The sequence below is a fragment of the Mandrillus leucophaeus genome, unplaced genomic scaffold (genome assembly GCF_000951045.1).
Source record: "Mandrillus leucophaeus isolate KB7577 unplaced genomic scaffold, Mleu.le_1.0 Scaffold365, whole genome shotgun sequence".
Taxonomy (NCBI): domain Eukaryota; kingdom Metazoa; phylum Chordata; class Mammalia; order Primates; family Cercopithecidae; genus Mandrillus; species Mandrillus leucophaeus.
The window spans coordinates 522,458-547,478 of record NW_012103865.1 but is presented as its reverse complement, the minus strand read 5'-3'; the positions used below and the strand labels follow the sequence as shown (position 1 = coordinate 547,478).

Genomic DNA, 25,021 nt, shown 5'->3' with positions numbered 1-25,021 from the left:
TACCCATTGTCCTTATATCACAGAGGAGGACATATAAGCCCAGAGAATAAAAATGAGTTGTTCAGAGCCATGCAGCTGGGGCCAGAGAAGGACCAGAAGCAAATTCTCTGTGTTTTAGCAGCTCCTGGACTTCAGATAAGGCTTGAGGAATGCAGGCTCTATGTTGAGCTGTGATCTAGCTATGAATTTTATGAATCACTCATATAAGAATAAATCAGGCAAGATGATCATATATGAGATGGCATGAGGATAGAGGGATAAATATAATGAATCACAAAATTAGAATCCTGCAGAATCTTGACAGGTTGGAGAGATAAGCTGAATAAACATGATAAACATTCTCTCCCTCCTCCCCCACCAAACAGAGAAAACCAACTGTATGAACACAGGAAGGGGAATATGTGGCTCACAAAGAGGGTGTGTGAAAAACACCCAGGGGGTGAGTCAAAGTGAGCTCTGTGAGTCAACGGGATGATGAGAGTACAAAAAGTTGATAAATTGTCCTAATGGAACCAACTAGCGTATAAGATGTTGAGAAGAGGAGGCAAAGTTCCCTCTTTACTCTCTGTAGGTCAGAACCCACCTGGTGCCAGGTCAGGTCCTGTACAACACATTTATAAAGATAGAAGGATAAAAACAAACTTTAATATTTTCAGAAGGGACTGGTTTGGCCATGGAAAGTAGGACGTGCTCAAAACTGTGCCCTATAATAACAAAACTGAGAAAACTGAAAACGTTTAGCCTGAAAAAAATCTTCATGCTAGTAGTATTTATAATAACACCTACTACTTACTGATGTTGTTCTAAAAGCTTTACATGTTGTGTGGGTTAAATTAGATAAAACCATCTTATGAAGTTGGGCTTGTAATTGAGCTCATTTTACAGAAAGGAAAACTGAGTCTCAGAGGTGATCACCTGCCCAGGGTCACGTAGTTGATAAATGGCAGAACTAAGGCTTAAACCCAGGTCTCTGCATTAAAACATCTTCTTTGCTATGATAATGTTTTCATCCATCTACTACATGCTTTTTCCATTCTGAAAACTCAAGTTTTAAAGTTTCTAATGATTCTGTCTCGCATAGGTTTACAGGTTCTTGCCAGAATATGAGCACTCTGTTGCATGTAGACATCTGAGAGGGCTTTTGGGGGAATATGGGGTCCCAGAGATAAGTGAATAGCAACTGTAGGTTGGCAAAAAGGAGTTGAGAATTAGCTTTACATGTTATGTGGATTAAATGCTCATATTCATAGAGGGCAGTTGAGATCAGTTGCAAAGCAAGCTGATAAAAATCCTTTGGAAATAGTCACAGGTGTAGGCTCATTTTCAGATCCTTTTTGCTGACCTATAGAAGCCATTCACTCATTTTTGGGACCCCATATTCCCCAAGAAGCCCTCTCAACAGATATAAAGACTACGGATAGAGATGGGAGAGAAAGACATGTAGCTGAGTCTGTAGGAGAGGGGGATGGTGAATAGAAAATATCATGTCTGTTGGAGGGAGATGGTTCAGGGAAAGACCAAGTTCTGCCACAATAAATCTTAAGGACAGGCAGAGATGTAGGGATGTTAAGGAACCCAGGAACTTCAAATTCACAAACACAGAGAGCAAGAAAAGAAAGGCTTCCAGATAGGAGGAAAGAATATTCAACCCTAGAATAAGACAGGGAATATGTTGTGTTTTGAGTCTAGGTAGGTTGGGTAAAGTCTTAGGTTATGGGGTCCCAAGGCTCAGAAATCAGCTTTTTGGGAGCCACGGGAGTTTGCCACAAGCAATGGAAATGAACTGTAATTAAAACTGTTGGCCATGCTTCATGCCATTCTATACTATGAGTCATCTTATATAGTATAGGGGAGTTTCCAGGACATGGTGAAAGTAAACCTGGGGATGAGTCTAAGATGTCAGTAGAGAAGCAGAAAATGGATTCATTCATGGGTCCATGGCAAAGCTGAGTTCACCTGTGGGTTTTAGCCATTCCCATGATCTCCACCAGCATCTCCCAACACCCCTAAATGAAAAATACGGCTAGATATCTTTGCTCAGCGTTACCTGAGGAAGAAGTAAAAACACATTTTTGTTTTCACTATGCAGCTTCAACAGAGGTCTCAAAGCACCAATATTCCATTCCCACATTCATTTATAACCAGAGAAACCTCACAAAGATTCTCCTATATAGGACATTTGGGGCCGTGTGTCACACAGACTGTTAGGGGCTGATGTCAGTCTATCTCCAGCCTTCCTTTCTGGGCCACTACAGAAGAAAAATGAGGAAATGGCTCAGGGCAGGAAATGGAGACTGTAATATCTATTAGGATCCATTGCCCTTAACTCAAACTCTTATTATGAAATCACTCCCTTGAGAGAGAAAAAACCTTTTTCTCTTGGACGGTCCCAGCAGCTCCCGACCATCCCCACTTGTCTACCTTGTGTAGCCCAGCAATAAGCCTAGTAGTAGGAAAATCTCTATGGATACTGGTGCTGGTGAGAAGATTCTTCCTCTAAGGAAGTGATGGTGACTGGAGCTCTGGGATGCCTACGGGAATCCCATTTCCCCCACAAAGAAGTTATTTTATTAGGCGACCAGTTGGATGACCCCCTTTTTCTTCCAATTTCCCAGATAAATCTGTAAAGGTCACAGGTGAAGTTCTTCTCTTTAAGAGCTACCCCATGGTAAGTTCAGCGAGAACTTGGGGTACCCTGGGCATTCTTCCAGAGACGCGTATCTTGTAACTCTTTTCAATAAGTAACCATGCTTTGCTCTGCGCTGGGTGTCACTTGTGTAGGATGCTGTTGCCCCTGCCTTGCCCTGTATTCTGTCCACATAGTTTCTTAATAGGATAATGCTTAGGTCAGCCCTGAGGTTTGAACCAGTCAACAAGTCCAGGTTGATGTAGAATCTCTTTAGTGCCTCCCTTTGCAGGAATAATGCTGCACCCAGAAACTCCCTCAGAGTCTCTCCACTGGAGGGGCCTTGTGACCATTCCTGGTTTACACCTCTTGTTCCAGCATCCCATGTGGCTGGTGGCCCCTTTCATTCTCAATGGTATCTCAATTCTTACAGTAAGTTATATGATTGCCCTACATCTAACTCATCTTTTCTCAGTGTTACCTGAGAAAGAATGGAGAGGATACCCAGAATTGGCCCAGAAGAATCCACTTCGATTCTAGAGAAAGAGGCAGGTAGAGGCAGAAGAGATTCACTTCCCAGTGCATGTGTGCTGAATGTTGGGGGTGTTGCTTGAGAGAGACAAGGAAATGGCTGTAAAAACTTGGGAAGAGGAACCTGCCCTGGGTCAAGTAGGGTGTCGGGAGGACCAGATGGAGCTTGAAGCTCTCTCCATCTCTCTCAGGTCCCCTGGACTGAGAGTAAAATGCACATGGCCTTTTATCCTCCAGAGGAGATTTCATTCACCTTGGTCTGGTTGCAAACTCTAGGGTACCAACAAGAAGCTCCTCCCACATCCTCCCACCTGCTAATGCCTCCATTTTCCACATCCCCAAGATCATGGCCACCAAACTAACAGATACCATCTTTCTTCTACAAGGTGTTTCCCCCTCCCCACCTCCACTCTGGTCTTGCACTACAGCTGCTCAGCCCCTCACAGCTCTGCCCACACAAACCACTATCCTCCAATGCCTCAGTCCTAGCCTGCGCCCTCTGGCCCCCACAACTCTGCTCTCTCTGAAGTGCTTCCTTGTTCCCTTGGCTGCTCCTCCTCCTGTCCTACCTTTGTGAAGAGCCACAAGGATATGCCTGCTGCCTCCACCCAGGCCTAAGGAGTGGGAAGCATGCTTTGTGAATGCTGGTCTAGGGCCTAAAACCTGTCCCCTTTGTTTTAGGCTTTTTTTTTTTTTTTTTAGCCAATATAAAAACAAACCAACACATATGTAACAACAATAGCCAACAAAATACCATACTGCCATTTGCGCAATCTAGAGATAGTTACGACTGATGGAAATGACTGGCATGTGATGAGTTTCCTGGGCCCCATCCCTGCCGTGGGCACATCCTTTCCTGGTCTTTGCAAGCTGCCACCAGAGAACCCTCTTCTCCAGTTCCAAGATCCCCAGTGTAGTGGGATGAAGAGTGTTCCCCCAGAATTCGTGCCCACTCAGAAACTCAGAATGTGACCTTATTTGGAAATAGGGACTTAGCAGGTGTAATTGGTTAAGATTTCTCAATAAAATTGTTCTGGATTTAGGATGGGTCCTAAATCCAGTGACCTTGCCTTGAAAAGAGAAAGGAGAGGGGAGCTTAAATGCAGAGACGCAGGGAAAAATGCCATGTGAATACAGAGGCAGAGATTGCTGTGATGCTAGCACAAGCCAAGGAGTGCCAGAAGCCATCAGAAGTGAGAAGAAGCAAGAAAGGATTCTCCCCCAGAACTTTCATAGAGGCTGACCTGCTGAAATCTAGATGTTGTATCTTTGGCCTCCAGAACTGTGAGAGAATAAGTTTTTATCGTTTTAAACCCACCAGTGGTACTTTGTTATAGCAGCCTGGGGAAGTAAAGACACCAAAGCATTAAGGTGTCTTCAGTGTGTTAGCATGGGCCCTGCCTGGAGTTTGGGAGAAGCTGCTCTACGATCACCCAGACACCAGGAGCAATCCCACCATCCTGGCCACTACTTGGGAAAAGTTTCTGGAATTGCCATCTTCACAACAGAACATGCCATGGTTTCACCACTCATAAGTAATTTGATCTGTAATCTTCAGTTTCCACATCTGTAACATAGGGAAAATAATACCTGCTTCTGGGATCATGGTATAGATGCAGACAGCACAGGTAGCAGTGTCCAGCCCAACGCCTGAAGCAAGCAGGCTCTCAACAAAGGGCTCCCTCCTCTTTCCCACCCTTTCTCTGCTTTCGGACTTCGCTTCTCTTCCCTGACAGTCTGCCTCAACTAATTTTGATATGGCCTCTCTCAGCCCCTCTCACTGTTACAGGCCCCCTTTTCTTTAATCCCATTCATGTAGTGTTTTACCACAATGCATTCAGCCTGTATGCAGAATTTTCCTTGTCAGGATAACTGTCTTTGCCCAAGTAGGAGCAGTTAACACCTTGTGTTTGGAGTGATTGAGTTTCCATTCATCAAACGCAGAAGCCCATTGGAAGGGCTACTCTGAACATAGCACTTCGGCCCCCACTGGGCCCTATGTCCCATTGCTCCTGACTTGGTGTGTCTTGCTCCTGGGAAATCACTCGTCCCCAGGCTTTACATATCAGTTGTCTCAACTCTGCTTTCTCTAGTATTTCAACCTAGACGTGCAGAGTAGCACTCAATTTTAAGCCCAAATCCTGAAACAAGATAAGCTGGAGGTGTTAAGACTATACACGAATAAAACTAAAGGTGTAACATGTGACACTTTAATCTGGAATTGGGAAATGACTAGATATTGTTTTTTTTTTTTTTTTTTGGCGGGGGGGACGAAGTCTCGCTCTGTCACCCAGACCGGAGTGCAGTGGCGCAATCTCGGCTCACTGCAAGCTCCGCCTCCTGGGTTCACGCCATTCTCCTGCCTCAGCCTCCCGAGTAGCCGGGACTACAGGTGCCCGCCACCACGCCCGGCTATTTTTTTGTATTTTTAGTAGAGACGGGGTTTCTCCGTGTTAGCCAGGGTGGTCTCGATCTCCTGACCTCGTGATCCACCCGCCTCGGCCTCCCAAAGTGCTGGGATTACAGCCGTGAGCCACTGCGCCCAGCAATGACTAGATATTGTAACCCATAGGCCTGCCCCAATCCTCTGTCCTACACTGGGTAAGGGGTTGTGGTTTACTGTGTGCCTTCCTCTCTGTCCTCATCTTGCTGGTTTTCCAGAGCCCAGCCATTGCCCTTCAGACTAACCATCCAGTGGGGACCCAGAATGCCTGGGTTTGGAAATGGTGTTTGAGGACTTCCATCAGGATGAACGGGAGAAAGCAGCATAGGGTGGAGAGAGGGCTAGTCACTTCGGATGCCGAAGTGGATGCTGCTTTCCCTAAATTAGAAGATAGGTCAGCGATGAGCAGAGCTCCACAGACACTCCTGAAATGCAACCAGGCTCAGCACAACCATTTTTTATTGGTTTAGTCTTTTTCAAACTTGGGGGTCGGGAGCTCAATCTTCAGGGAAATAGCAAAAAGAGGGAAGTATTCACATAAGGAGATGAGAAGCAGAGAGAGAATCACTTTTAGGGACACAGATTGGGAGCAGGTACAGGAGAATCCTGGGTGAGGATGAAGAATGACCCGGGATGGCTTTGGAGCTAGCCTCAGGAATCCTTTCTCTTGACCTGCGGAAGAGAGGACATTTTCAGGGTCTCAGGGGCTATGGCGCAGCAGGAATAGGGCAGGGGAGGTGGGCTCTGAAGCCTGATTTGAGTAGGGTTCGCTGGCTGTCTCCATCCTCCAATGATGCATTCTGTGATATTCCCTGCATTTTCTCCCCAGTCTGGTTTCATTATGGTTTCATTGAGATGATAGGATATATTAGGCTGTGCTGTGGCTCTGAGGTTCTTTTATGCCCATGTGTGATGTTCCATCCCCTGCCCCCATCATCTGCCCGATCCCACCCTCCTCCTTACCATGGCCATCAGCACGAGGGCACTGACCAGCACGGCATACAAGGTGGCCTTCCCTAGCAAGATCTCATAGAGGATGGTGGCAGACAGGACCCCTTGCTGGTAAGACTCTGTTGACAAGAACAGAGAGCATGTAGGTACCTGTGTACAGGTAGCTCTGGCCTCCCTCACGCCCCCATGTCTGTGGATTCTCCATGCCCTTGTTAGAGAGCAGAGACAGTGAAAGATAGAAAAAGGAGAGACTCACTTACCAGAGGTGAAGCCACAGTCTGAAAGAAAACAGGGGAAGAAAAATGGGTGAGAGAATGCTACTTTGTAAGGACACTGAGCCTTACATCACAGATTCACAGGCCACAAGCACATGCATATCAGATGGTACAAAGTCAGCCTCCTTTGATAGCTCTGGTTCTGTCTCCCTCATGCTGCTCCAGTGCCAGCGACGTGGTCATTATGATCTTAGGAAACCAGGACCCCAGAAGGGAATGGGCCACACACCACTCAGGTGTTGAGCTGTATGGCTTGTCCTCAGGGGGACCTGAGAGCTGAGCTCTAAGGTGTCAGGATCTGAAGGAAGAATGAGCTTGAGGTGCTCCATTCAGCCTCTATGCTTCTTGGGGAGGAAGTGCACACTTCCTTGATCGTCCCACCTTGTCCACTCTGACTTTCCTCTGGATCTAGTCTTGTCCTTTACATGGATCTTTTTATCTTCCCTGGTAGCTGGCCTCACCCAGTCTCCTCCAGGCATCTCCCCAGGCCCCACTCACCTGCTCTACCCCAGGCCTCGGCGCTGATCTTTTGGGTGATGGGCTTGTCCCTGTCCTCGGTCCACTCGTCATCCTCCGAGAGCCCATAGAACTGGACTTGGCAGCGGAAGTGGTTGCGGGGGTTGTGCCAGAAGGTGGCCGAGACCCTCAGGCGGCTGCTCAGGCAGTATCTGGAGTCCTCGAGGGCGGGCTGCTCCTTGAGGGGCTGTGGGTCCGTGCTGACCCCACTGTGCACCTCTTTCCCGTTCACCCACCAGCTCAGCTCCACGTGGTCGGGGTAGAAGCCTGTGGCCAGGCACACCAGCGTGGCCTTTTGGGTGTGGGAGATCTCTGCTTCTGATGGCTCAAACACAGCGACCTTGGGTGGGAACACTTTTTTCAGGTCCTCTGGAAAGGGAAGAGGGGATAGGGCTAGGGTTGTTCTGAGAGCTGTCTGGTCTTGGTAGGGGCTCTGTGTATGTGAGAGAGAGAGGGCTGGGAAAGGACCATAATGAAGCACAATTATGTTACTAAGTCCTCCTTGCTTTGGAGTCACCACCCTATTCCTCTTTGATGATTCTACCCCTTCCTTGCCTGTCTTTTGTATCCAACCTATGGGTTGGCACTATCCATTGTCTGTCCATCTCCCAATTAGGCATTGCCTAACATTCTAGGCAATGTCTCTTCATTGCCATTATTTGATTTCCTCTCCATCAGTAACAACTTGCCTACCTACTTCTCACCATTTTATGTGGTAGTTTTTTAACTGGAGCAAGGGATTGGAACCCCAAAAAACAAGATCCAAATCCTAGAACTTCCTTTGTCCACCAACGAGACTTTTAAGACAGAAATTCCTATCACTTTTTTCTGCTTGTGAAGTATGAATCACCGTTCTGACTTTGCAGAAAGTGTGTGAAGGTTAAATTATGTACGAATTCAAAAAGCCCCCTCCCAAGGAGGTTATTTATATCAAATCTAAGGTGCTAGGAAGGAAGGGGAATCTGGGATGAGGGAGGCATTTTGGAACTAGGGACTTTCTTTAGATTTACAAATGGCCTGTTTTTTGCACTCACATGAGGACAGCCTTTGGTTTTACAGTGTGTTCATGAGAATGTGAGGTTTTTTCTTTTTGTGGGGCATGAAGTCATCTTATCCATTCCTCTGCCTCCAGGTACTCCTGAGTTTTCTCAGCTCAGACAGATAGTATCTTCCCTTATTTCAAAATTAGGGACCCTTCAACCTTCTGTGTCCCTTTGCATCCAAATATTATATGTATTTTTTTTTCTACTAGCAAGTTCCCCAAATAAACATCTGATATGATCAGAGTAATTTCTTGCTACTAGTTGTGTTGATACAGTTTCTGTCCTGAGCATATCCTTTGTAGATTCTTAGGGATGACATGTAAATGCATCCCCTTTAATCCCTGAGGACCCTTCTCATTTGGTTGAATTACTTCTTTTGGACCTGCCCTCCTACTCATCTTATCTTTTTTTTTTCTTTTTCTTCCCGTTGATTATTTTTCATTTCTGAGTAACTCTATTAAAGTGAAGAAATATCAGTCTTAGGAGAACCTATTCCGAATCTCCTGGACAATGGAGAAAATTTATTCTGACATTTCTTCAGATTAGTGTGGATGTGACCTCCTTCCTGGGTCCCCATGGGGCCTCCTGCTGGAAGGGCTCTCTGCTTGGTTTAGTGCGCTGCTGTCACCATTTTGAAATCCTAAGTCGTTTTTTAACAAGAGCCCCCGCATTTTCATTTTGAGCTGGTCCTGCAAATTCTGTAGCTGGTCCTGCTTCCCATCATGTCAGTTTCCCTTCCTCCCCACAACTCCTACCTTGCTAATTACCACTATGCTTCTAAGTCTTCACTAGCTGGGCTGGGGCTAAATGATGATATCCTAACTTCTATCTGCAGCACTTTCTTTCTTTCTGCTCTCAACCTGCTTATTTTCACTCTCATCTCAAAAGCCCTGGCTCTGGGAGTCCACCAGCCCTCCAGAATGCACTCAATTGATCTCTTCATTTAGCAAACACTCAGTCCCCATTGTAAAAATTAAAAATGTCCCTTGACCATGCATGCTGTTTTGTAGAATAGTTATTGATGCAATAGGCATGGTGAATGCTAGCCGCCTCTCACCGCACACCAACACACTATCTGTACATGAGGGCAGGGGCAACTCTCCTGCATTTGTGAGTCCCTGTGGTGTGGGGCTTGTCTCTGTGGGCGTAAGTGTGTATACTAGTGAGCTTCTGGTGTAAGTGTGTGGACTAGTGAGCTACTGGTGTAAGTGTATACTAGTGAGCTTCTTGTGTAAGTGTGTGTACTAGCAAGCTGAGGGTGTGTGTGTACTAATGAGCTTCTGGTGTAAGTGTGTACTAGTGAGCTGCTGGTGTAAGTGTGTGTACTAGTGAGCTGCTGGTGTAAGTGTATGCACTAGTGAGCTGCTGGTGTAAGTGTGTGTACTAGTGAGCTGCTGTTGGCCTGTGCTCTACTTGTGGGTTGGGTTCACCTTAGGCAAAATTGTGATATTTGTCTCACATCTTCCCAACCCACCTCTAACACAGACACAGCCTTACTCCATTTCCATACTCCAGATCCTGCCCATCCTTTGGCACTGGGCTGACCCTTCCCCCTGCCTCCCTAGTGACCTCCTAGGAGGATGGGGAAAAGAAGCATTGAATTACATCAATAATCTGTGCACTCTACATGTTGATTCTCTTTTCTTCTTCACAGCAATAGTAAGTGGTAGGTATTGTTCATTATATTTTATAGTTGAGGAAACTGAGATACACACATTAATTTCCCCAAGGTCACCACATCACAAAAGAACCAGAGGTTCAAACTCGGCCTTTGTCTGGCTCTCAAGTCTGGGTCTTTTCTGCGTCCCAGTTGACTGCAGGAACCCTACATTTCCTCTGGATACACTTCACTGTAGCTGAGCCCCATTACATCCGGCTTAATGACAGCCTAATTACAAATGGTACAGGTTAATATACCAATATCGTGAGTTCTCTTCTCTGGCCTCAGGGCAGTCCTCACCAGGTAACGTTTAGGGCCCCTTTTCAGCTCTCAGGGCCTAAAATCTTCCAGAGAATTTTCCTTGTCTCTCAGGCAAAAATGTCCGCATTTTAAATGTGTGTTTGTGGCAAATGAACTCCCTGAACTTCTGGGCTGTTTATCCTAGAATACTTAGTCTGCTAAAGGGAGATTTCAGGATAGGGGAGGGAGCTACATGGAGGCAGGGGTGGTAAGTATACCCCAGTGGCTGAGGTTATGTGCCCTACTCTCAGGTCAGCACCTCTTTGCTGACCAGCCCATGGGCAAGCATGAATACTGTGCCCTCACCCTGGACCCAGGGATCTCTGGTTTAGGAGGAATAGGAACCAGGAACAGGAGTTTTAAGTCGGATTATAGATCTACACTTGTAAAGAGTAAACTTTCATTCTTTCCTGACTCATGTTCATCTCTCTTTTTGGCCTCTCTGTCCCACTTTTGTTTGGCAGGCTTTTTCTGCTCTGTTCTACTGCACCCTCGGCTGTAGGATTTCTGCCACCTGACATCCACCCGCCTGCCCGCAATGCTGACCCCTGCCCACCCGCACTGCTCCCAGCCCTCTCAGCTCTTTTTGCCTACCGGTAGCAGTTACCCACATTCCTACCCATTCCCCAAACCAGGATTTCCCTTCGTCCTCTCCAGTTTCGCCTCTCCCAGAATCCTAACAAATTCTCTCTTCTCCATCGTTCGCCTTCTCTCTAAACACCCCAGAAAAAAGATTAAAAGCGGCCTTACCCTCTGCTCAGCTTCCCGGACTCTGAGCACCTGCCCACCCCTTCCCTCTTCCCCAGTGTCTTCCCAGGAGCAGGGAGGTGACGCTGCAGAGCTGACCCCGGACACGCAGCTCCTCCCGCTCCGGACACCCAGCTCCTCTAGCTCCGGTCTGCCCTCCGACCCCGGGGACCCAGGGGCTGGGAGGTGGAGAGACGCCCGAATCTCACCTATGACCGTGAGCCTGGTGCCCGGCCCGAAGTACTGCTCGTAGGAGCACGGAGGTGCACCCCGGCACGCAAACCACTAAGGCTCCCTGAGCTCCTGCCCACCTTGGGGACCCAGCCCAGGTCTCCTAGCACAGGGCGGGACCAGGTGCCGCGAAGCAGCCACCTTCCACCCCAACCCCGCGGTCCGGATGTTCCCGCGGCAACTCACCCAGCACGGTCAGCCGGCTGCCGGCCCCGAAAGTCAGGACGTTGGCCCCAGAGCACAGCCAGGGGACTCCCCACAAAAACCGGACCCAAGCCGCCCGCGCCCGCGCCCCTGAGACCCGCGCTCACCGAGCACCAGGAGCCGCGTGCCTGGTCCGAAGTACTGGGTCTCTTGGTCACGGCCCCCGAGCCCCACACAAAAACCCGAGCGCCGTCTCTCCCCAGGTCCCCCGGCGCCCCCAGCTTACCCAGCACTGAGAGCCGGGTCCCGGCGCCGAAGTACTGAGTGTTTTGGCTCACAGCCCCGAGACGCAGCACAAAAACTGGCCCTGCTATGCCCCCGGCCTCCCGGAGCGCCCCTCCCCGGTTCCCGGGCTTCCGCGGGAGCCTCCGCTTACCGAGCACTGTCAGCCGGGTGCCTGGGCCAAAATACTGCGGATCTGTGCTCACAGCCTGGAGGCCCAGGACAAAAACCGGTGCTGCCCGCCCTGCTGTCCCAGACTCAGCTTGGGTCCTTCCCAGCGCTGAGAGCCCCATCGCCCTCCCAGCACCCAGAACCAGGAGTCCTCGGCCCAGACGCCCAGCAGCTCCTCTCAGCACAGCCCCTCTCGGAGTGGGGCAGCTGCTCAACTCTGCCCATCCTGCCCTCTCGGAGCGCTCCGGAGCCCCAACCACCCCCTTACCCAGCACGGTCAGCCTAGAGCCTTCTCCAAAGAACAGCTGCGCGGTGTTAGCACAGCCCTGGGGACCCTGGCGCAAACCCAGCTTTCCCCGAGGAGGGCCCTGGATGGCCCAGTGTCCACTTCCCTAAGAACAGGGTTCTGGGGTCGTCCAGGCTGGGCAGCCCTCCCTCTCTCCCACCTGGAGCCCCCTTCTTACCTAGCACGGTGAGCCGTGTGCCTGGCCCAAAGAACTGCTCACCGTAGGAGCACAGCAGGAAGGGGCTGCCCAGAATTCCTTCTCCTTCCCCACCTCCCTTAGCACAGATAGAGAGCACACCCTCCCTCTCTTTCCTGAGCCTGTCTCTTCCTGTCTCGAATTATCTGGACACGGTAACTTGGATCTTGCCTGAGGTCACCACCAATTTGCAGAGGAGAATCCACTTGGCTTGGGGACAACACAGTGGCTTTGAAATCTGAAGGGGCATTGGTGGTACTGGAATGCCTGGAGCTGGGCGATGTTGCACTGCTAGACCTTGCCTCTTCCTAGTTATATGACGCGTAACCTCTCTGATTTCAGTTTCCTCATCGGAAAAATGGGACAATATCTTTCCCTCAGGATTTTCATCAGTCTTAATAAATAATGCATGTGCAAGTACTTTGTCAAGAACAAGTTTTATTAAAAGTGCTGAGTGATAATCCCACTTCGCTGTCTTGGCCTTCTTATTTCTAGGAAGCTGAGTGTGGACAGGAAGATGGACAGGGGCTCTCTGGGTTGGAGGACCCTGCAAGACAACAGCTGGGAACAGCCCCAGAGACCTCTTCCCACCTGGTAGCTGCATTCCCTGGGCTGGGTGGGGATGTTTTTGGCAGCAGGGTTTTTTGTAAAAGCACCTCCTCTACCTGAATCATTGTGCTCCCCCCAGTCCCCACAATGTTACACCGTGATACAAAAATGTTTCCTCCCTGATAGTCTCCCTCCCCCAACCACTGGGCAGAGGCAGGAAGCGCAGGTGGCAGAGGTTAGTCTGATTGTGTGGGGCTTGGAAAAGACAAAGGCAGTAAATTAAAATGGGAAGGGCTTGGGGAAAGTCACAGTGATGGTAATGGTGGGGGGGGGGTGGAGGGGCCCCTCCTTGGAACAGGCACCACCCTGAGCAGACCATCTATGTCACTGGGTCTCCCTGGTGGGGCTCACTGTGCCCATCTGCTCAGACTGGCATTTATAGTGAAGTGGGTGGGAGGAGCGAGGGGTGGCAGGGCAGCTCATAGGAAAATCCGCAGAGCAGTGGATGGCACCATATGACAGGAGGACAAACAATCCAGAAACCTCTGTAATTTTCTTTTGTTCTGTTGCTTCCTGAACAAAGTCCGAACTCCAGAGTCTTCATTTACTCCACAAGTGTTTAGTGAACTTCCACCATGTGCAGGCTCCATGCTGGTTGCATGGAGATAAGTTCATTCCCAGGGTGGCATGCACCAACCTGCCTTTCCAGCGCTAATTTTGATTACTCCCATTTCTGAACCTTGCAGCCAGCTAAATGGGCCTACCCAGAGGTACCTAACCATGTCATTAGGGCTTTTGTTCATGCCTCTGATCAGCACGGCCATTCTCTGGAGTGAACAACTGAGACCAATTCTTCCTTTGAAGAGATTGCCACCTTCTCAGACTCTTTCCTGATTATCCCAGTAAGAAATTGAGGACCATTCTCTGACTGCATTTTAGTAAGCAGTTCATGTTGCTCTTTCAAAGCATGGACTTGCATGCGGCTCTTTCTGTTCATGATTGAGTCGCTCTGTGAACAGATAAGCTTCTTGGGGACTGTAATTGGGTATCTTAATTTTCTTGGAAGTTGATAACAACACATCGCAGGGATATGTGTTTAATGAGTGGATGTGTGTACATGTGTGTAAATATAAACATATATATACACACGTGTGCATACATGCACACATGCATCTTTGAATGCATGTATGTGTTGCAACAAAGAGGGAAGACTGTGTGGTGTAGTCCTATAAATGGAAGGGTAATGGCTATTTCAGGCAAGACTTATGGTGATGATTGCTCCCGGGTTGAGTCATTTTGGGTTCACTCATTTATTCATTTTTTTATTCATACATACCTATGTGGTGTCTACACTAAACTGAGGTTCTATACTATAGCCCTGGGATGCTATCATCAAATGCATCCTTGTTAACAAGGAGTTCATAGTCCCTGGGGGTATCAGACAAATAAAGAGGTAGTTTCCAGCAAGTGTGATGTATCACAAAGAAGATTATACACAAGGCACTGTGATAGCAAAATAAAGGGTGTATTTAATCCAGCTTCAGGGGAAGAAGAGGTAAGGAAGGGGCAAGAAAGGGCCAGAGAAAGCTTTTTGGAGGGGAAGACGTAGAAGCTAAATCTTTAAGTCTAAACAAGAGTTACCATGGGGAGAAGAGTACTTTATCACCCCAGGAGGAAGAGCATGTGCAAAGTGTCTTGAAAGAAGAAGCTCAGGGGCTTCAGGGATGAGAGAAGTGAGGAGAGTGTGGAAGGAGATGGGGATAATCATCAGGTCTTCTGTGCCACCTTTAGGATTTGGCACTCCATTACCATGGTGACAGTGAGACAACGGAGAGCTTTTGAAGGAATTCTAAAAGTAGGGAGGGGCTGATTCCCAGTTTTAGATAACTTTATTTTCGATCCTTCTGGGAATGATCAGGGGACATTTTCACACTGGTTTAATTCACTAGAGAGAAATTTATAAACAGATTGGTAAGTGAAACTGGAGGACACATCTTCCATTGAAAATAAGTTTCCAAGTCAGAGCATCTCTTCTTCAGAGCTGGGAAATCAACTTGGTGAACCAATGAGGATGAATGGAGTGCTCAGTAAGATAGCTGCGAGGAAGGTGGGTGATGCATATGGAACCCAGCTTTGTTAGTCATGGGGACATGGCCAGCTGGAGGGTGAATACACCTGTATAGGTTGGCTCTTCCTCTGAACACGTCTTTTCTGGGCAGAACAGTATAGTTGGATATAGAAAATTCCTATACTCAACATCTGTGTCTTCCTAGACTGTTCTAGGAGTAACCTCTTCAGCTCCCATCACTGCCTTTCACATTGAATTAACCTCTGCTATTGATCTCAAGGTGGGCCCCTTACTCTTCTTATGTGAAGAGTCTGCATTTTACTTGAGTACCTCTTGTTTCTATCCTGACTGAATGGGGAGAGTCACGGGGAGTTCAGAGACAGCCAAGGAGCTATCCAGACATTCACAACTCAGAGTCAGGCCAGATCAGAACATTTTTATTGGCTTAGTCACTTAGGAATGCTAAGGTGCCCCTGGGTTAGGGAGATTTCAGCCGTGAGTGTGCAGGCGTGCATGCACATAGCGGGTATCTATTGGGATGTAGAGAGGTGAGAGCAGCTCTTCAGAAGCACTGGCAAAAGAAGAATGTATATTGAAATCACGACGGGTTAGAAGCTCCTAATTCCACTTCCAGGGCTGCCTTCAGAAATCCTTCCTCTTGACCTGCAGAAGAGAAAGCTTTGGGGGTTATTAAGAGCCAGGAGTTGTGAGGATTGAGAGGAAGTAGTAGGGTCCGTTGACCTTACAAATAGTAAGGCTCATCACAACATCCATTGGATTTTCAGGTGACTCCAGCTTCTCCTTCCCAGCATGACCCTTCCACTGTGATCCTACAGAGGTGCAAGCTATCTTTTGAGGCACCTGAATGAAACCTCTTCCCTCCCTACTGCCCAGCTCCAATCCTGGCAGAGACTCTATACTTCTGGGTCTGAGTTGCTTGGTGTCAATGTGTCACCTCCAGCCTGCTAGTCCCATCCTGCCCTCCTGCTTACCATGGCCATCAACATGAGGGCACTGACCAGCACAGCATACAGGGTGGCCTTCCCCAGCAGGATCTCATAGAGGATGGTGGCAGACAGGACCCCTTGCTGGTAGGACACTGTTGGCAGGGAGGAAGGACAGGTGGATACCTGTGCACAGATAGCTCTGGTCTCTCCCACCCTCCACCCTCCACCCTCCGTTGTCTGTGAGTTCTTCATGCCTTGGTTCTAGATCAAGAACCATGAGAGAGGGAGAGGAAAAGGAAGGGCTTACTTACCCGAGGTGAAGCCACAGTCTGAAAGAAAGCAGGAAGAGGAAAATAAATGAGAGACCTCATTTTCATAGGCAATTAAAAGTAAAGTCAGATTTGCAGTTGGCACAGACTCCCAGGCCCAGACCAGCTTCCTCTGACAGCCCAGCACCTCCTTTCCTCTGCCGTGCCAATGTCAGCCACAATGTCCTTGCAATCCATGGCATGTGGCAGCACTGAGGGGGCTGGGGGGTACCACTCAGATGAGAGATACACAGGTCACATAGAAAGGGGACCCAGTTGCTTGGCTCTGTTGGGCTGAGAATCTGGCAGAATGAACTACAGGTGCCCAGTTCTCCTTCATGGTATGTGCTGGTTCCTTTCTTTTTGGATCTGGTCTTGTCCTCTACCTGGATCTTTCCATTTTCCCTGGTAGCCGGTCTCACCTAATCTCCTCCAGGCATCTCCCCAGGCCCCACTCACCTGCTCTACCCCAGGCCTCGGCGCTGATCTTTTGGGTGATGGGCTTGTCCCTGTCCTCGGTCCACTCGTCATCCTCCGAGAGCCCATAGAACTGGACTTGGCAGCGGAAGTGGTTGCGGGGGTTGTGCCAGAAGGTGGCCGAGACCCTCAGGCGGCTGCTCAGGCAGTATCTGGAGTCCTCGAGGGCGGGCTGCTCCTTGAGGGGCTGTGGGTCCGTGCTGACCCCACTGTGCACCTCTTTCCCGTTCACCCACCAGCTCAGCTCCACGTGGTCGGGGTAGAAGCCTGTGGCCAGGCACACCAGCGTGGCCTTTTGGGTGTGGGAGATCTCTGCTTCTGATGGCTCAAACACAGCGACCTTGGGTGGGAACACCTTTTTCAGGTCCTCTGGAAAGGGAAGAGGGGTTGGAACCAGGGTTGCTCTGAGAGCTGTCTGGTCCTGGTAGGGGCTCTGTGTGTGTGGGAGAGAGAGGGCTGGGAATGGGCCATAATGAAGCACAATTATGTCATTCTAGGCCCTCATTGTTTTGGGGTCACCATCCTAGTATTTGTTGTTCTCTCTCCACTTTGCCCCTTCTTTCTATGCTGTCCCATGGATGCACATTGCCTACTGTCTCCCCAGCTTCCTATAGTCACATTATATCCTGATTGTCTTGGCTGTTTTTACTGAGGTTTGTCTGATCATCTATCCAAATAATTTATCTGTGTAGCTTTATTCTTCAAAGCTTTACTTGGTGCATGGCTATGTAATCCTGAAACTTGAGGTAGGAGACTCTCATTAGTGGCATAATTACAATAACTAAATTGATTTTTTCTAATTATAATTTTCCTTTTTAAAATCAAAATGTATTTATTTGTCTCGTGGGATAGTAATACATGTTAGAATTAGCTTTTCTTTTCTAGAAAAGACACTTTTCCATTACATCTGACTCCCCCACCTGCGCAGCACCTTTTTAAAAAATTTTCTTTTCTTGCATGTAACCCTCTTTAAAGAGCCAAACCTCGTCAATATCTGATGGGATGGTCCACATTTCCTCCTCCCCTGGGGCACAGGAGGGTGTGGTAACTTGTCCAGGATGGCTGAAATCCCATGGAAGCTGATGGTCATGGGATTAACCCTTTCTTCTCTCAGAGTGTCCAGCAACTCTGCCTGGCCAGGATTGGAATCCATCTACAGCTAAGCTTTGCATTTTCAGAAGTAGTGCAAGCTAGACCATTGAGTATGAATGAACCACAAAGTCCAAGGGCCATTTCAGTAGAAGGCTCACACTGCAGAGCTCTGGACCCTTTCACATGCTTGACAGAGGAGAAAAAGAATTTCTGGGATCTTTGGAATGAATGATCTCATCTGAAGACACAAGAAGAGTGGAAGAAACCACAATTTACCGTGCCCTTTGCTTGGCTCTGTTCCAACCATGAGAGTGAGCTTTTGGTTCAGAAATGTGGCAAGTCTAGATATGGGTTCTTTATCCAAATTTGGGAAATGTTTTTGATGGCAAAATTGAGATGCAGGTTTGGAAAAAGGCAAACCCTGTGACCCAGTGATGATAAACAACAGGAATGAAAAGGATTGTCACCACTAGTTGAATCTTTTACGGAATCCTTTACAAAGGATTTTCATATAAGTTAGTCCCTTCCGTTTCTATGTCTTAGAGAGAAGGAGGCAGCTTAAGTTGCTTTTCAAATTGCACACCTTCCCCACCACAGCCCCTTGAACCCAGTCCTTTGAATCTGGTGATTTGTACTTTCCACTCAACTCCCTGGTGTGTGTCCCCACCTACGTGAATGTCTGCCCAAGCCCCTAACCTTCGGTAGACCCTGTGCGTCCCATTCCTCCATCCTTGTCTGTGTCTCCATCCTAGACCTCATCCTATCCCAACCCCGCTCCACGGCCTGTCTCCTTCCTCCCCAGCATCAGGAAGGTTGTACTAGGGCTTCCTGGTGGGGCCTTTATGCTATTATTCCAGCACAAATTCTGAGGCTTAAGAAAATGAAGTCTCGGCCAGGTGCGGTGGCTCACGTTTATGATAACAGCACTTTGGGAGGCCGAGGAGGGCGGATAACGAGGTCAGGAGTTCGACACCAGCCTGGCTAACACAGTGAAACCCCATCTCTACTAAAAATGCAAAAAGTAGCTGGGTGTGGTGGCAGGCACCTGTAATCCCAGCTACTTGGGAGGCCAAGGCAGGAGAATCACTCCAACTCAGGAGGCGGAGGTTGCAGTGAGCCGAGATTGTGCCACTGCACTCCAGCCTGGGCAACAGAGCTAGACACCATCTCAGAAAAAAAAAAAAATAGTCTCCTACCCATTTTGTCTTCTTTATATCTTATCTGTTGCTAAGATAATGTCAGTTTCCAGTTGTAACACTCTCTTCAGACCTCTCTCTCAAACACCTGCCAAGCACGGGGCACCTCAGAGACTCCCTGCAGCTCACCCAGTGCTGTGACAGGGACTTCTGCCCTCAGGCTTCAAGAGCAGCCCTGAAACCACTCGTCTCCCCAGCCTGGTCCCCCCTGGCTCATGAACCTTTTAACTACCTCAGGAAGACATAGATGTATCTTCTAAGACTAGTAGAGAAAGAAGGAGGAAGATGAAGGCATGAGCAGAGTTCTGTGCTGGAGGCTGGCAGTGGGGAGAATCTTAAGAGAGAAGACAGAGCTAGTCACCAAATGGAGTCAACAATGCAGAACTGGAGTTAGAATGGGAAGATAAAAAAGGAGAAGATGCAGTTTAAAAAAGGGAAAGTAAAACAATATATCCACTAAGAAAGTAGAGATGAGAAGAGTCCCAGAAAACAATGAAAAGAAGAGTGAAAAAACACACAGCCCTGAAGACTAAGCAAGGAGCTCTACAGCTGAGGAGCTGCAGCCAACACAGCAGAGCAACAAGCTGGAAGAGCTCCAGGGAAGGGAGGAGAGGGCACAGTGCTCCAGGTAGGAAGGGGTGACCCTGACCTCCATTCTTACATCCAATTCCCTTCCCAGCAACAAATCATTGCGGTCAAACCCAGGCACCCCCGAGTCAAGAGTGGAGCCCCCATACCTGTCACAGTGAGCCTGGTCCCGTTCCCAAAGTGGAGGGGCGAATTATAGGAGCACAGCTGCAGAGGCTTAGATAAAACCCACCTGGAGATCTCCAGCCAGAGGGCAAGCCTTAGCTCCCTGACAGCAGGATGGCTGCCTTTCTCTGCCTGGATTCATGGCTCTGGACTAAAGGGATTCTGTTAGGAAAAAGGCCTAAGCATACTGTGTGACATGAGGCACAAGAGGAAGAGGCTTAGGAGAGGCAGAGCCATGCACATAAGAGGGAGGACGAGCCGAGAAGGGAGTGAGGAGGCAGATTATGGACTGAAGACTTAGAGAAGAGAAATAGAGGAGTCAGCCAAGACACACCAAAAGGGAAGGCAGGCACAGCTCTGTGGAACTCCACAGGGTAAGAGATTTCACTCAATCCTCCTCACCAGTGCTGGAAGGAGAAACAGAGAACTGTGCCTCCAAGGGACAATGGTCCTACCACCCTGGTTCTGCAACTTACCTAGGACGGAGAGTCGAGTGCCGTCTCCAAAATACTGGGGCTGATTGCTACACAGTGCATCATGAGTGTGGCAAACCCCAGAGGAGCTGGTGCAGGCCCTTCCTTCCAGAAGCTGCTCCCACACAGAACTCCTGGGGCCCCACCACACACTCCACTGACCCACATTTTCTGAGCTTTTCTTGGCTGTGTTCTCAGTGTCTACCCTCCCCAAGGGGTCCTCCTGGAACTCCAACCTTATAACACACTATCCCAAAAGAAGCCTTTTACATACCCAAGACAGAGAGCTGGGTTCCACTGCCAAAAAACAGTTTTTCATTAGTTGCACAACATTAAAGACTGGGAGGAAAACTGCCACCTGCTGCCTTCCACTCCTGCCTCCCCAAGTCCACCTGCCAGGTCTTCTCCTGTTCCCTAGTAGATTTTTAACCCTGCTAGGTAGAGGGGTAGACAATGGTACAATCCGAAACGCAGTGGTCAGCAGACCAAGAGGCCCCGTGTGATCCCCCAAGTTCCCTCTTCTGTGACCTTCTCCTTTCTGTGTGAGGGAGAGAAATGGCAGGACCATGGTGGTAAGGTCAGAGGCTCCTTTATCTGTCATGGCCATGACTGGCACCCTTCAAGGAGACAGGAGATGCTCAAAGTGACCCCTTCCAAGCTGAGTCTACCCATCTCTCAGTAGAGGAACATAACTTGGCACAGGCAGTCTACAAAATAGTGGAGAGGGAGGCTATCCCCTCCTCATCTCCCTCGTAGGTCTTCCTGATAAAAATACGCTTTAACCTAAGCACTGGAGACAAGGCTCTGTCTGGATTCCAGCCCCTTTTTGCAAGTTCCCAGCTGTCCAGTCGTGACTTACTCACCTACAACAGTGAGCCGACTTCCCTCTCCAAAATACACGGTGTTTCCAGAACACAGCCTCCCAGGGCCACTTCAAAACCGCCTAGCCTCTGCTGAGCACAGCTGGGATTCAGGCAGAGGCTGGGAGTTCATGGAACTCTTCCCTTACAGAGACACCAGCTCTGCTTCCAGCACTCTGCGTTCCCTTCCAGAGCTTGCTCAAGACCCGGGCAGGTGACAAAAAGAGATACAGAGTGGCCTCCTATAAAATCCAGCACAAGAATATACGAAGAATCTACAGAGAACCTCTGTTAGTGAAGCAGATGGATGGAGAGGTGTTGTGACTCATTAACTACCCACCGGGCTTTCTCTGGCCTCCCCTGTCTCAGGGCACTATGAGGAGAGGCACCCTCCCCTTCCCTCTTCTGCCCCATCAGCCTGGGCTCAGCTCTGACTCTGCTCAGAGCCTCTGGGAAGCCTGGGCGGATTTGCCCTTACAGGGAGCCTCCTCTGAACTCACTCCTGGGACATGAGATGACGTCTCCCTTAACCTGGCCCCAGGAGCTGGGATCTCCGTTCTCTTTGACATTTCCCAGGACAGAGTCCTCCCTCATCGCACCCCTCCTAGAGACCCCCAGCCTTACCTACAACAGTTAACTTGGTCCCTGAACCGAAGGTGTAGTCATAGTTAGCACATAAGGATACAGCCACTCTAAAAGGAAACGTGGACCCACTTTTCCCTATGACGGATCTGCAAAAGTACCTGAAAAAGTCTTACCTACAACTGTCAGTCTGGTGCCTTGTCCAAAGAAAGCTTCAGTGTTCACACAGTGACAGGGGTCAAGGTGAAAATCACATTCAAGGCAAAGAGCGGGGAGAGGGCCCTGGCTAGGGTGGAGGACAGTGAGCTAAGAAATCTCCTCCTGTGCTGTATGGGTATTGCATATTGCACAGAAGAACACTTTGACTTTCGCTTTTTAGGACCATGGAGAATGACAGAGTCCATCCACAGGGTCCTAGGTCCCTTTCTCAAAGGACACCCCATTCATGCTCCCTCTCTGAGGGTCCATCAAAAGGGAAAGGGCGTGGCCTGCAGAGGACGGCAAGGCCCAGAACCTATGACTCCATCTATAGACAGCCCTGACTTCTTCCCAAATCCTCTGGAGAGCCGGTCACCTCCAATGAACCTTCCACCCGACTGTCTCAATTTTGTGGGGATCAGGACTATCCCTGAGTCCTCCACTTGAGATGTTCCTGAGGCATTCTTCTTATGTCTGAGCTCTCTCTGCTTGGGAAGCTTCAGTTCTCATCTGGGTCTGTCCTTGTCCACGGTCTTGGTGTGACCTGTGATCAGGAGTGAGGCAGAGGCATTCTGAACCAAATTGCATTAAGACCTGTGACCCAGGAGGAAAGAAGAGGGACTCTGGGAGTTGGGACTGCCAGAGAGGTTTTTGTAAAGGTTTCCCATAGAGTTGAATCATTGTGGCCCCCCTGTCCCCACAATGTTACAGCTTTGTACAAAAAGCCCCTCCCATGGGTCCGCCGCCAGAGCCTGGGAGAAACCACCAAAGCAGCTGCTCCTTTGAGGGGAGTGGAGGGTGGGTGACATCACTCCCCGTTGTGCAAGTTGGTGGTGGGGTATGGACCAGGCCGGGGGCTTCCTTCTCGCCTCTGGGCACTGTTCTCAGGATGTTTTGAGGTCCTCAGAGCTGGGTGTCTTTGTAAGGCTGTTTGGCTAAGGGGCTGGTCTTCTCCAGTACCCACCCCTCTCCAAGCTGCCACCAGGTTGGGGCACCTCCCTGTAGGGAAGCCACAGCCCCTGTCACTACCCTGGCCCCACCCCGAGGCTGTGTGTCACTTGGAGGGTTTGAAGCTCTGAGTTAAAATCCAGAAAAAAAAAGACAAGCTTAACTACATAATGATGACACACTTGCACGGTAAAATATAAACAGAATCAAAATATACATGACAATTTGGGAAAAATATTCCCAGTTCTCACCATCAGGGCTAATCTCAACATACGGTAAGCTCCTAAAAATGAATAAGAAAATAACCCAGCAGCCCGATAAAAATGGGCAAAGAGTAAATTGTTCAGAGAAAAATAAATACAAACGGTACCTAACTATCAGGGGGAAAAAAAAATCACAATAAGAAATGTAAAATTAAAAAAAAAGCTTCATCAAAATACACTTTTCACTAATTTGACTGACAAAATTGAATTATAGGCCCATCAGTAAGGGACTGGATAAACCGTGATATGGTCACACAGTGGAGTAATATTCAATGCTAAAAAAGAATGGAAATATTTTATATTGCTATGGAAAAATTCTCCAAGATACATTATTAACCGGAAAAGAGAAAGTCCCAGGATAGCAAAACCAGATGCCACCTTTGTCTAACAGAGGGGGGAAAAGAAGAATTATACTTTTGTATTTACTTGATTTTGTATACAGAAACACTATAAAGATACAACAGAAACTGACAAGAGTAAGGACCTATTAAGAATGAGTGGAGTAGGCCGGGTGCGGTGGCTCACCCCTGTAATCCCAGCACCTTGGAAGGCCAAGGCAGGCAGATCACCTGAGGACAGGAGTTTGAGACCAGCCTGGCTAACATGGTGAAAACCTGTCTCTACTAAAAATACAAAAAATTAGCTGGGCGTGGTGGCGCGTGCCTATAATCCCAGCTACTTGGGAGGCTGAGGCAGGAGAAACACTTGAACCGGAGAGGCGGAGATTGCAGTGAGCTGAGAGCGCACCATTGCACTCCAGCCTGGCGACAGAGCGAGACTGTCTCAAAAAAAAAAAAAAAAAAAAAAAAAAAAAAAGTTACTGCCTGTTGTTTTCAGAGAGATACTGTAACTGCCCAAAAGGTTCACCTTGCCTACTATGTAGACAGAGCCGATTTATCAAGACAGGGGAATTGCCATAGAGAAAGAGTAATTCATGCAGAGCAGGCTGTGTAGGAGACTGGAGTTTTGTAATTACTCAAATCAAATCTTGCCGTCTCCCCAGGAATTCAAGGATCCAAGTTTTAGAGGATAATTTGGTGGGCGGAGGGGAAAGCAGTAAGTCAGGAGTGCTGATAGGCTGGGTTGGAGATGAAATCCCAGCTGTTTTCTTGTGCTGAGTCAGTTCCTGAGTGGGGGCCACAAGACCAGATGAGCTAGTTTATCCATCTGGGTGGTGCCAGCTGATCCATCGAGTGCAGGGGCTGCAAAATATCTCAAGCCCTGATCTTAGGTTTTACAATAGTGATGTTATCCCCAGGAGCAAATTAGGGAGGTTTGAAATCTTGCAGGATCCAGCTACATGACTCCTAAACCATAATTTCTAATTTTTTGGCAAATTTGTTAGTCCTATAAAGACAGTCTAGTCTCTAGGCAAAAAGGAGGTTTGTTGTGGGAAAGGACTGTTATCATCTTTGTTTCAAACTAGAAACTAAGTTCTTCCCAAAGTTAGTTCAGCCTATGCTGGGGAAGGAATAAGGACAACTTGGACGTTAAAAGCAAGATGGAGGCCGGGCGCGGTCATCACGGCCACAATCCCAGTACTTTGGCAGGCAGAGGAAGGTGGATCATGAGATCAGGAGTTCGAGACCAGCCTAGCCAACATGGTGAAACCCCATCTGTACTAAAATAAAAAAAAATTAGCCAGGCATGGTGGTGCACACCTGTAGTTCCAGCTACTGGGGAGGCTGAGGCAGGGGAATTACTTGAACCTGGGAGGTAGAGGTTGCAGTGAGCCAAGATCAAGCCACTGCACTCCAGCCTGGCAACAGGTTGAGACTCCAGCTAAAAAAAAAAAAAAAATAAAAAAAAAAAAAAAACCAACAACAACAACAAAAAAGAAAACCAAGATGGAGTTGTTTGGGTCAGGTCTCTTTCACTGTCTCAGTTACAATTTTGCAATGGCAG

The 25,021-nt window shown here is 48.5% G+C and overlaps 1 protein-coding gene and 1 gene segment (V, D, J or C); both read right to left on the bottom strand.

Moving 5' to 3' along the window:
• Positions 1–6,031: 6,031 nt before the first annotated feature.
• LOC105546604 overlaps positions 6,032–25,021 on the bottom strand; it is a 261,509-nt gene continuing 242,519 nt past the window's right edge. The window contains exons 3-9 of the mRNA XM_011989862.1: positions 21,884–21,940; positions 16,734–17,120; positions 11,904–11,945; positions 7,325–7,711; positions 6,812–6,829; positions 6,564–6,670; positions 6,032–6,272 (exon numbers count right to left, since the gene is read on the bottom strand). Of these exons, the coding sequence (XP_011845252.1) occupies positions 6,252–6,272; positions 6,564–6,670; positions 6,812–6,829; positions 7,325–7,711; positions 11,904–11,945; positions 16,734–17,120; positions 21,884–21,940 (1,019 nt within the window). The 3' untranslated portion in view covers positions 6,032–6,251. The remainder of the gene's footprint in view (positions 6,273–6,563; positions 6,671–6,811; positions 6,830–7,324; positions 7,712–11,903; positions 11,946–16,733; positions 17,121–21,883; positions 21,941–25,021) is intronic.
• Positions 10,222–25,021, bottom strand: part of LOC105546599 — a 135,936-nt gene continuing 121,136 nt past the window's right edge. The window contains 1 exon segment of the V gene segment in view: positions 10,222–11,377. Within this exon segment, the coding sequence occupies positions 10,961–11,377 (417 nt within the window).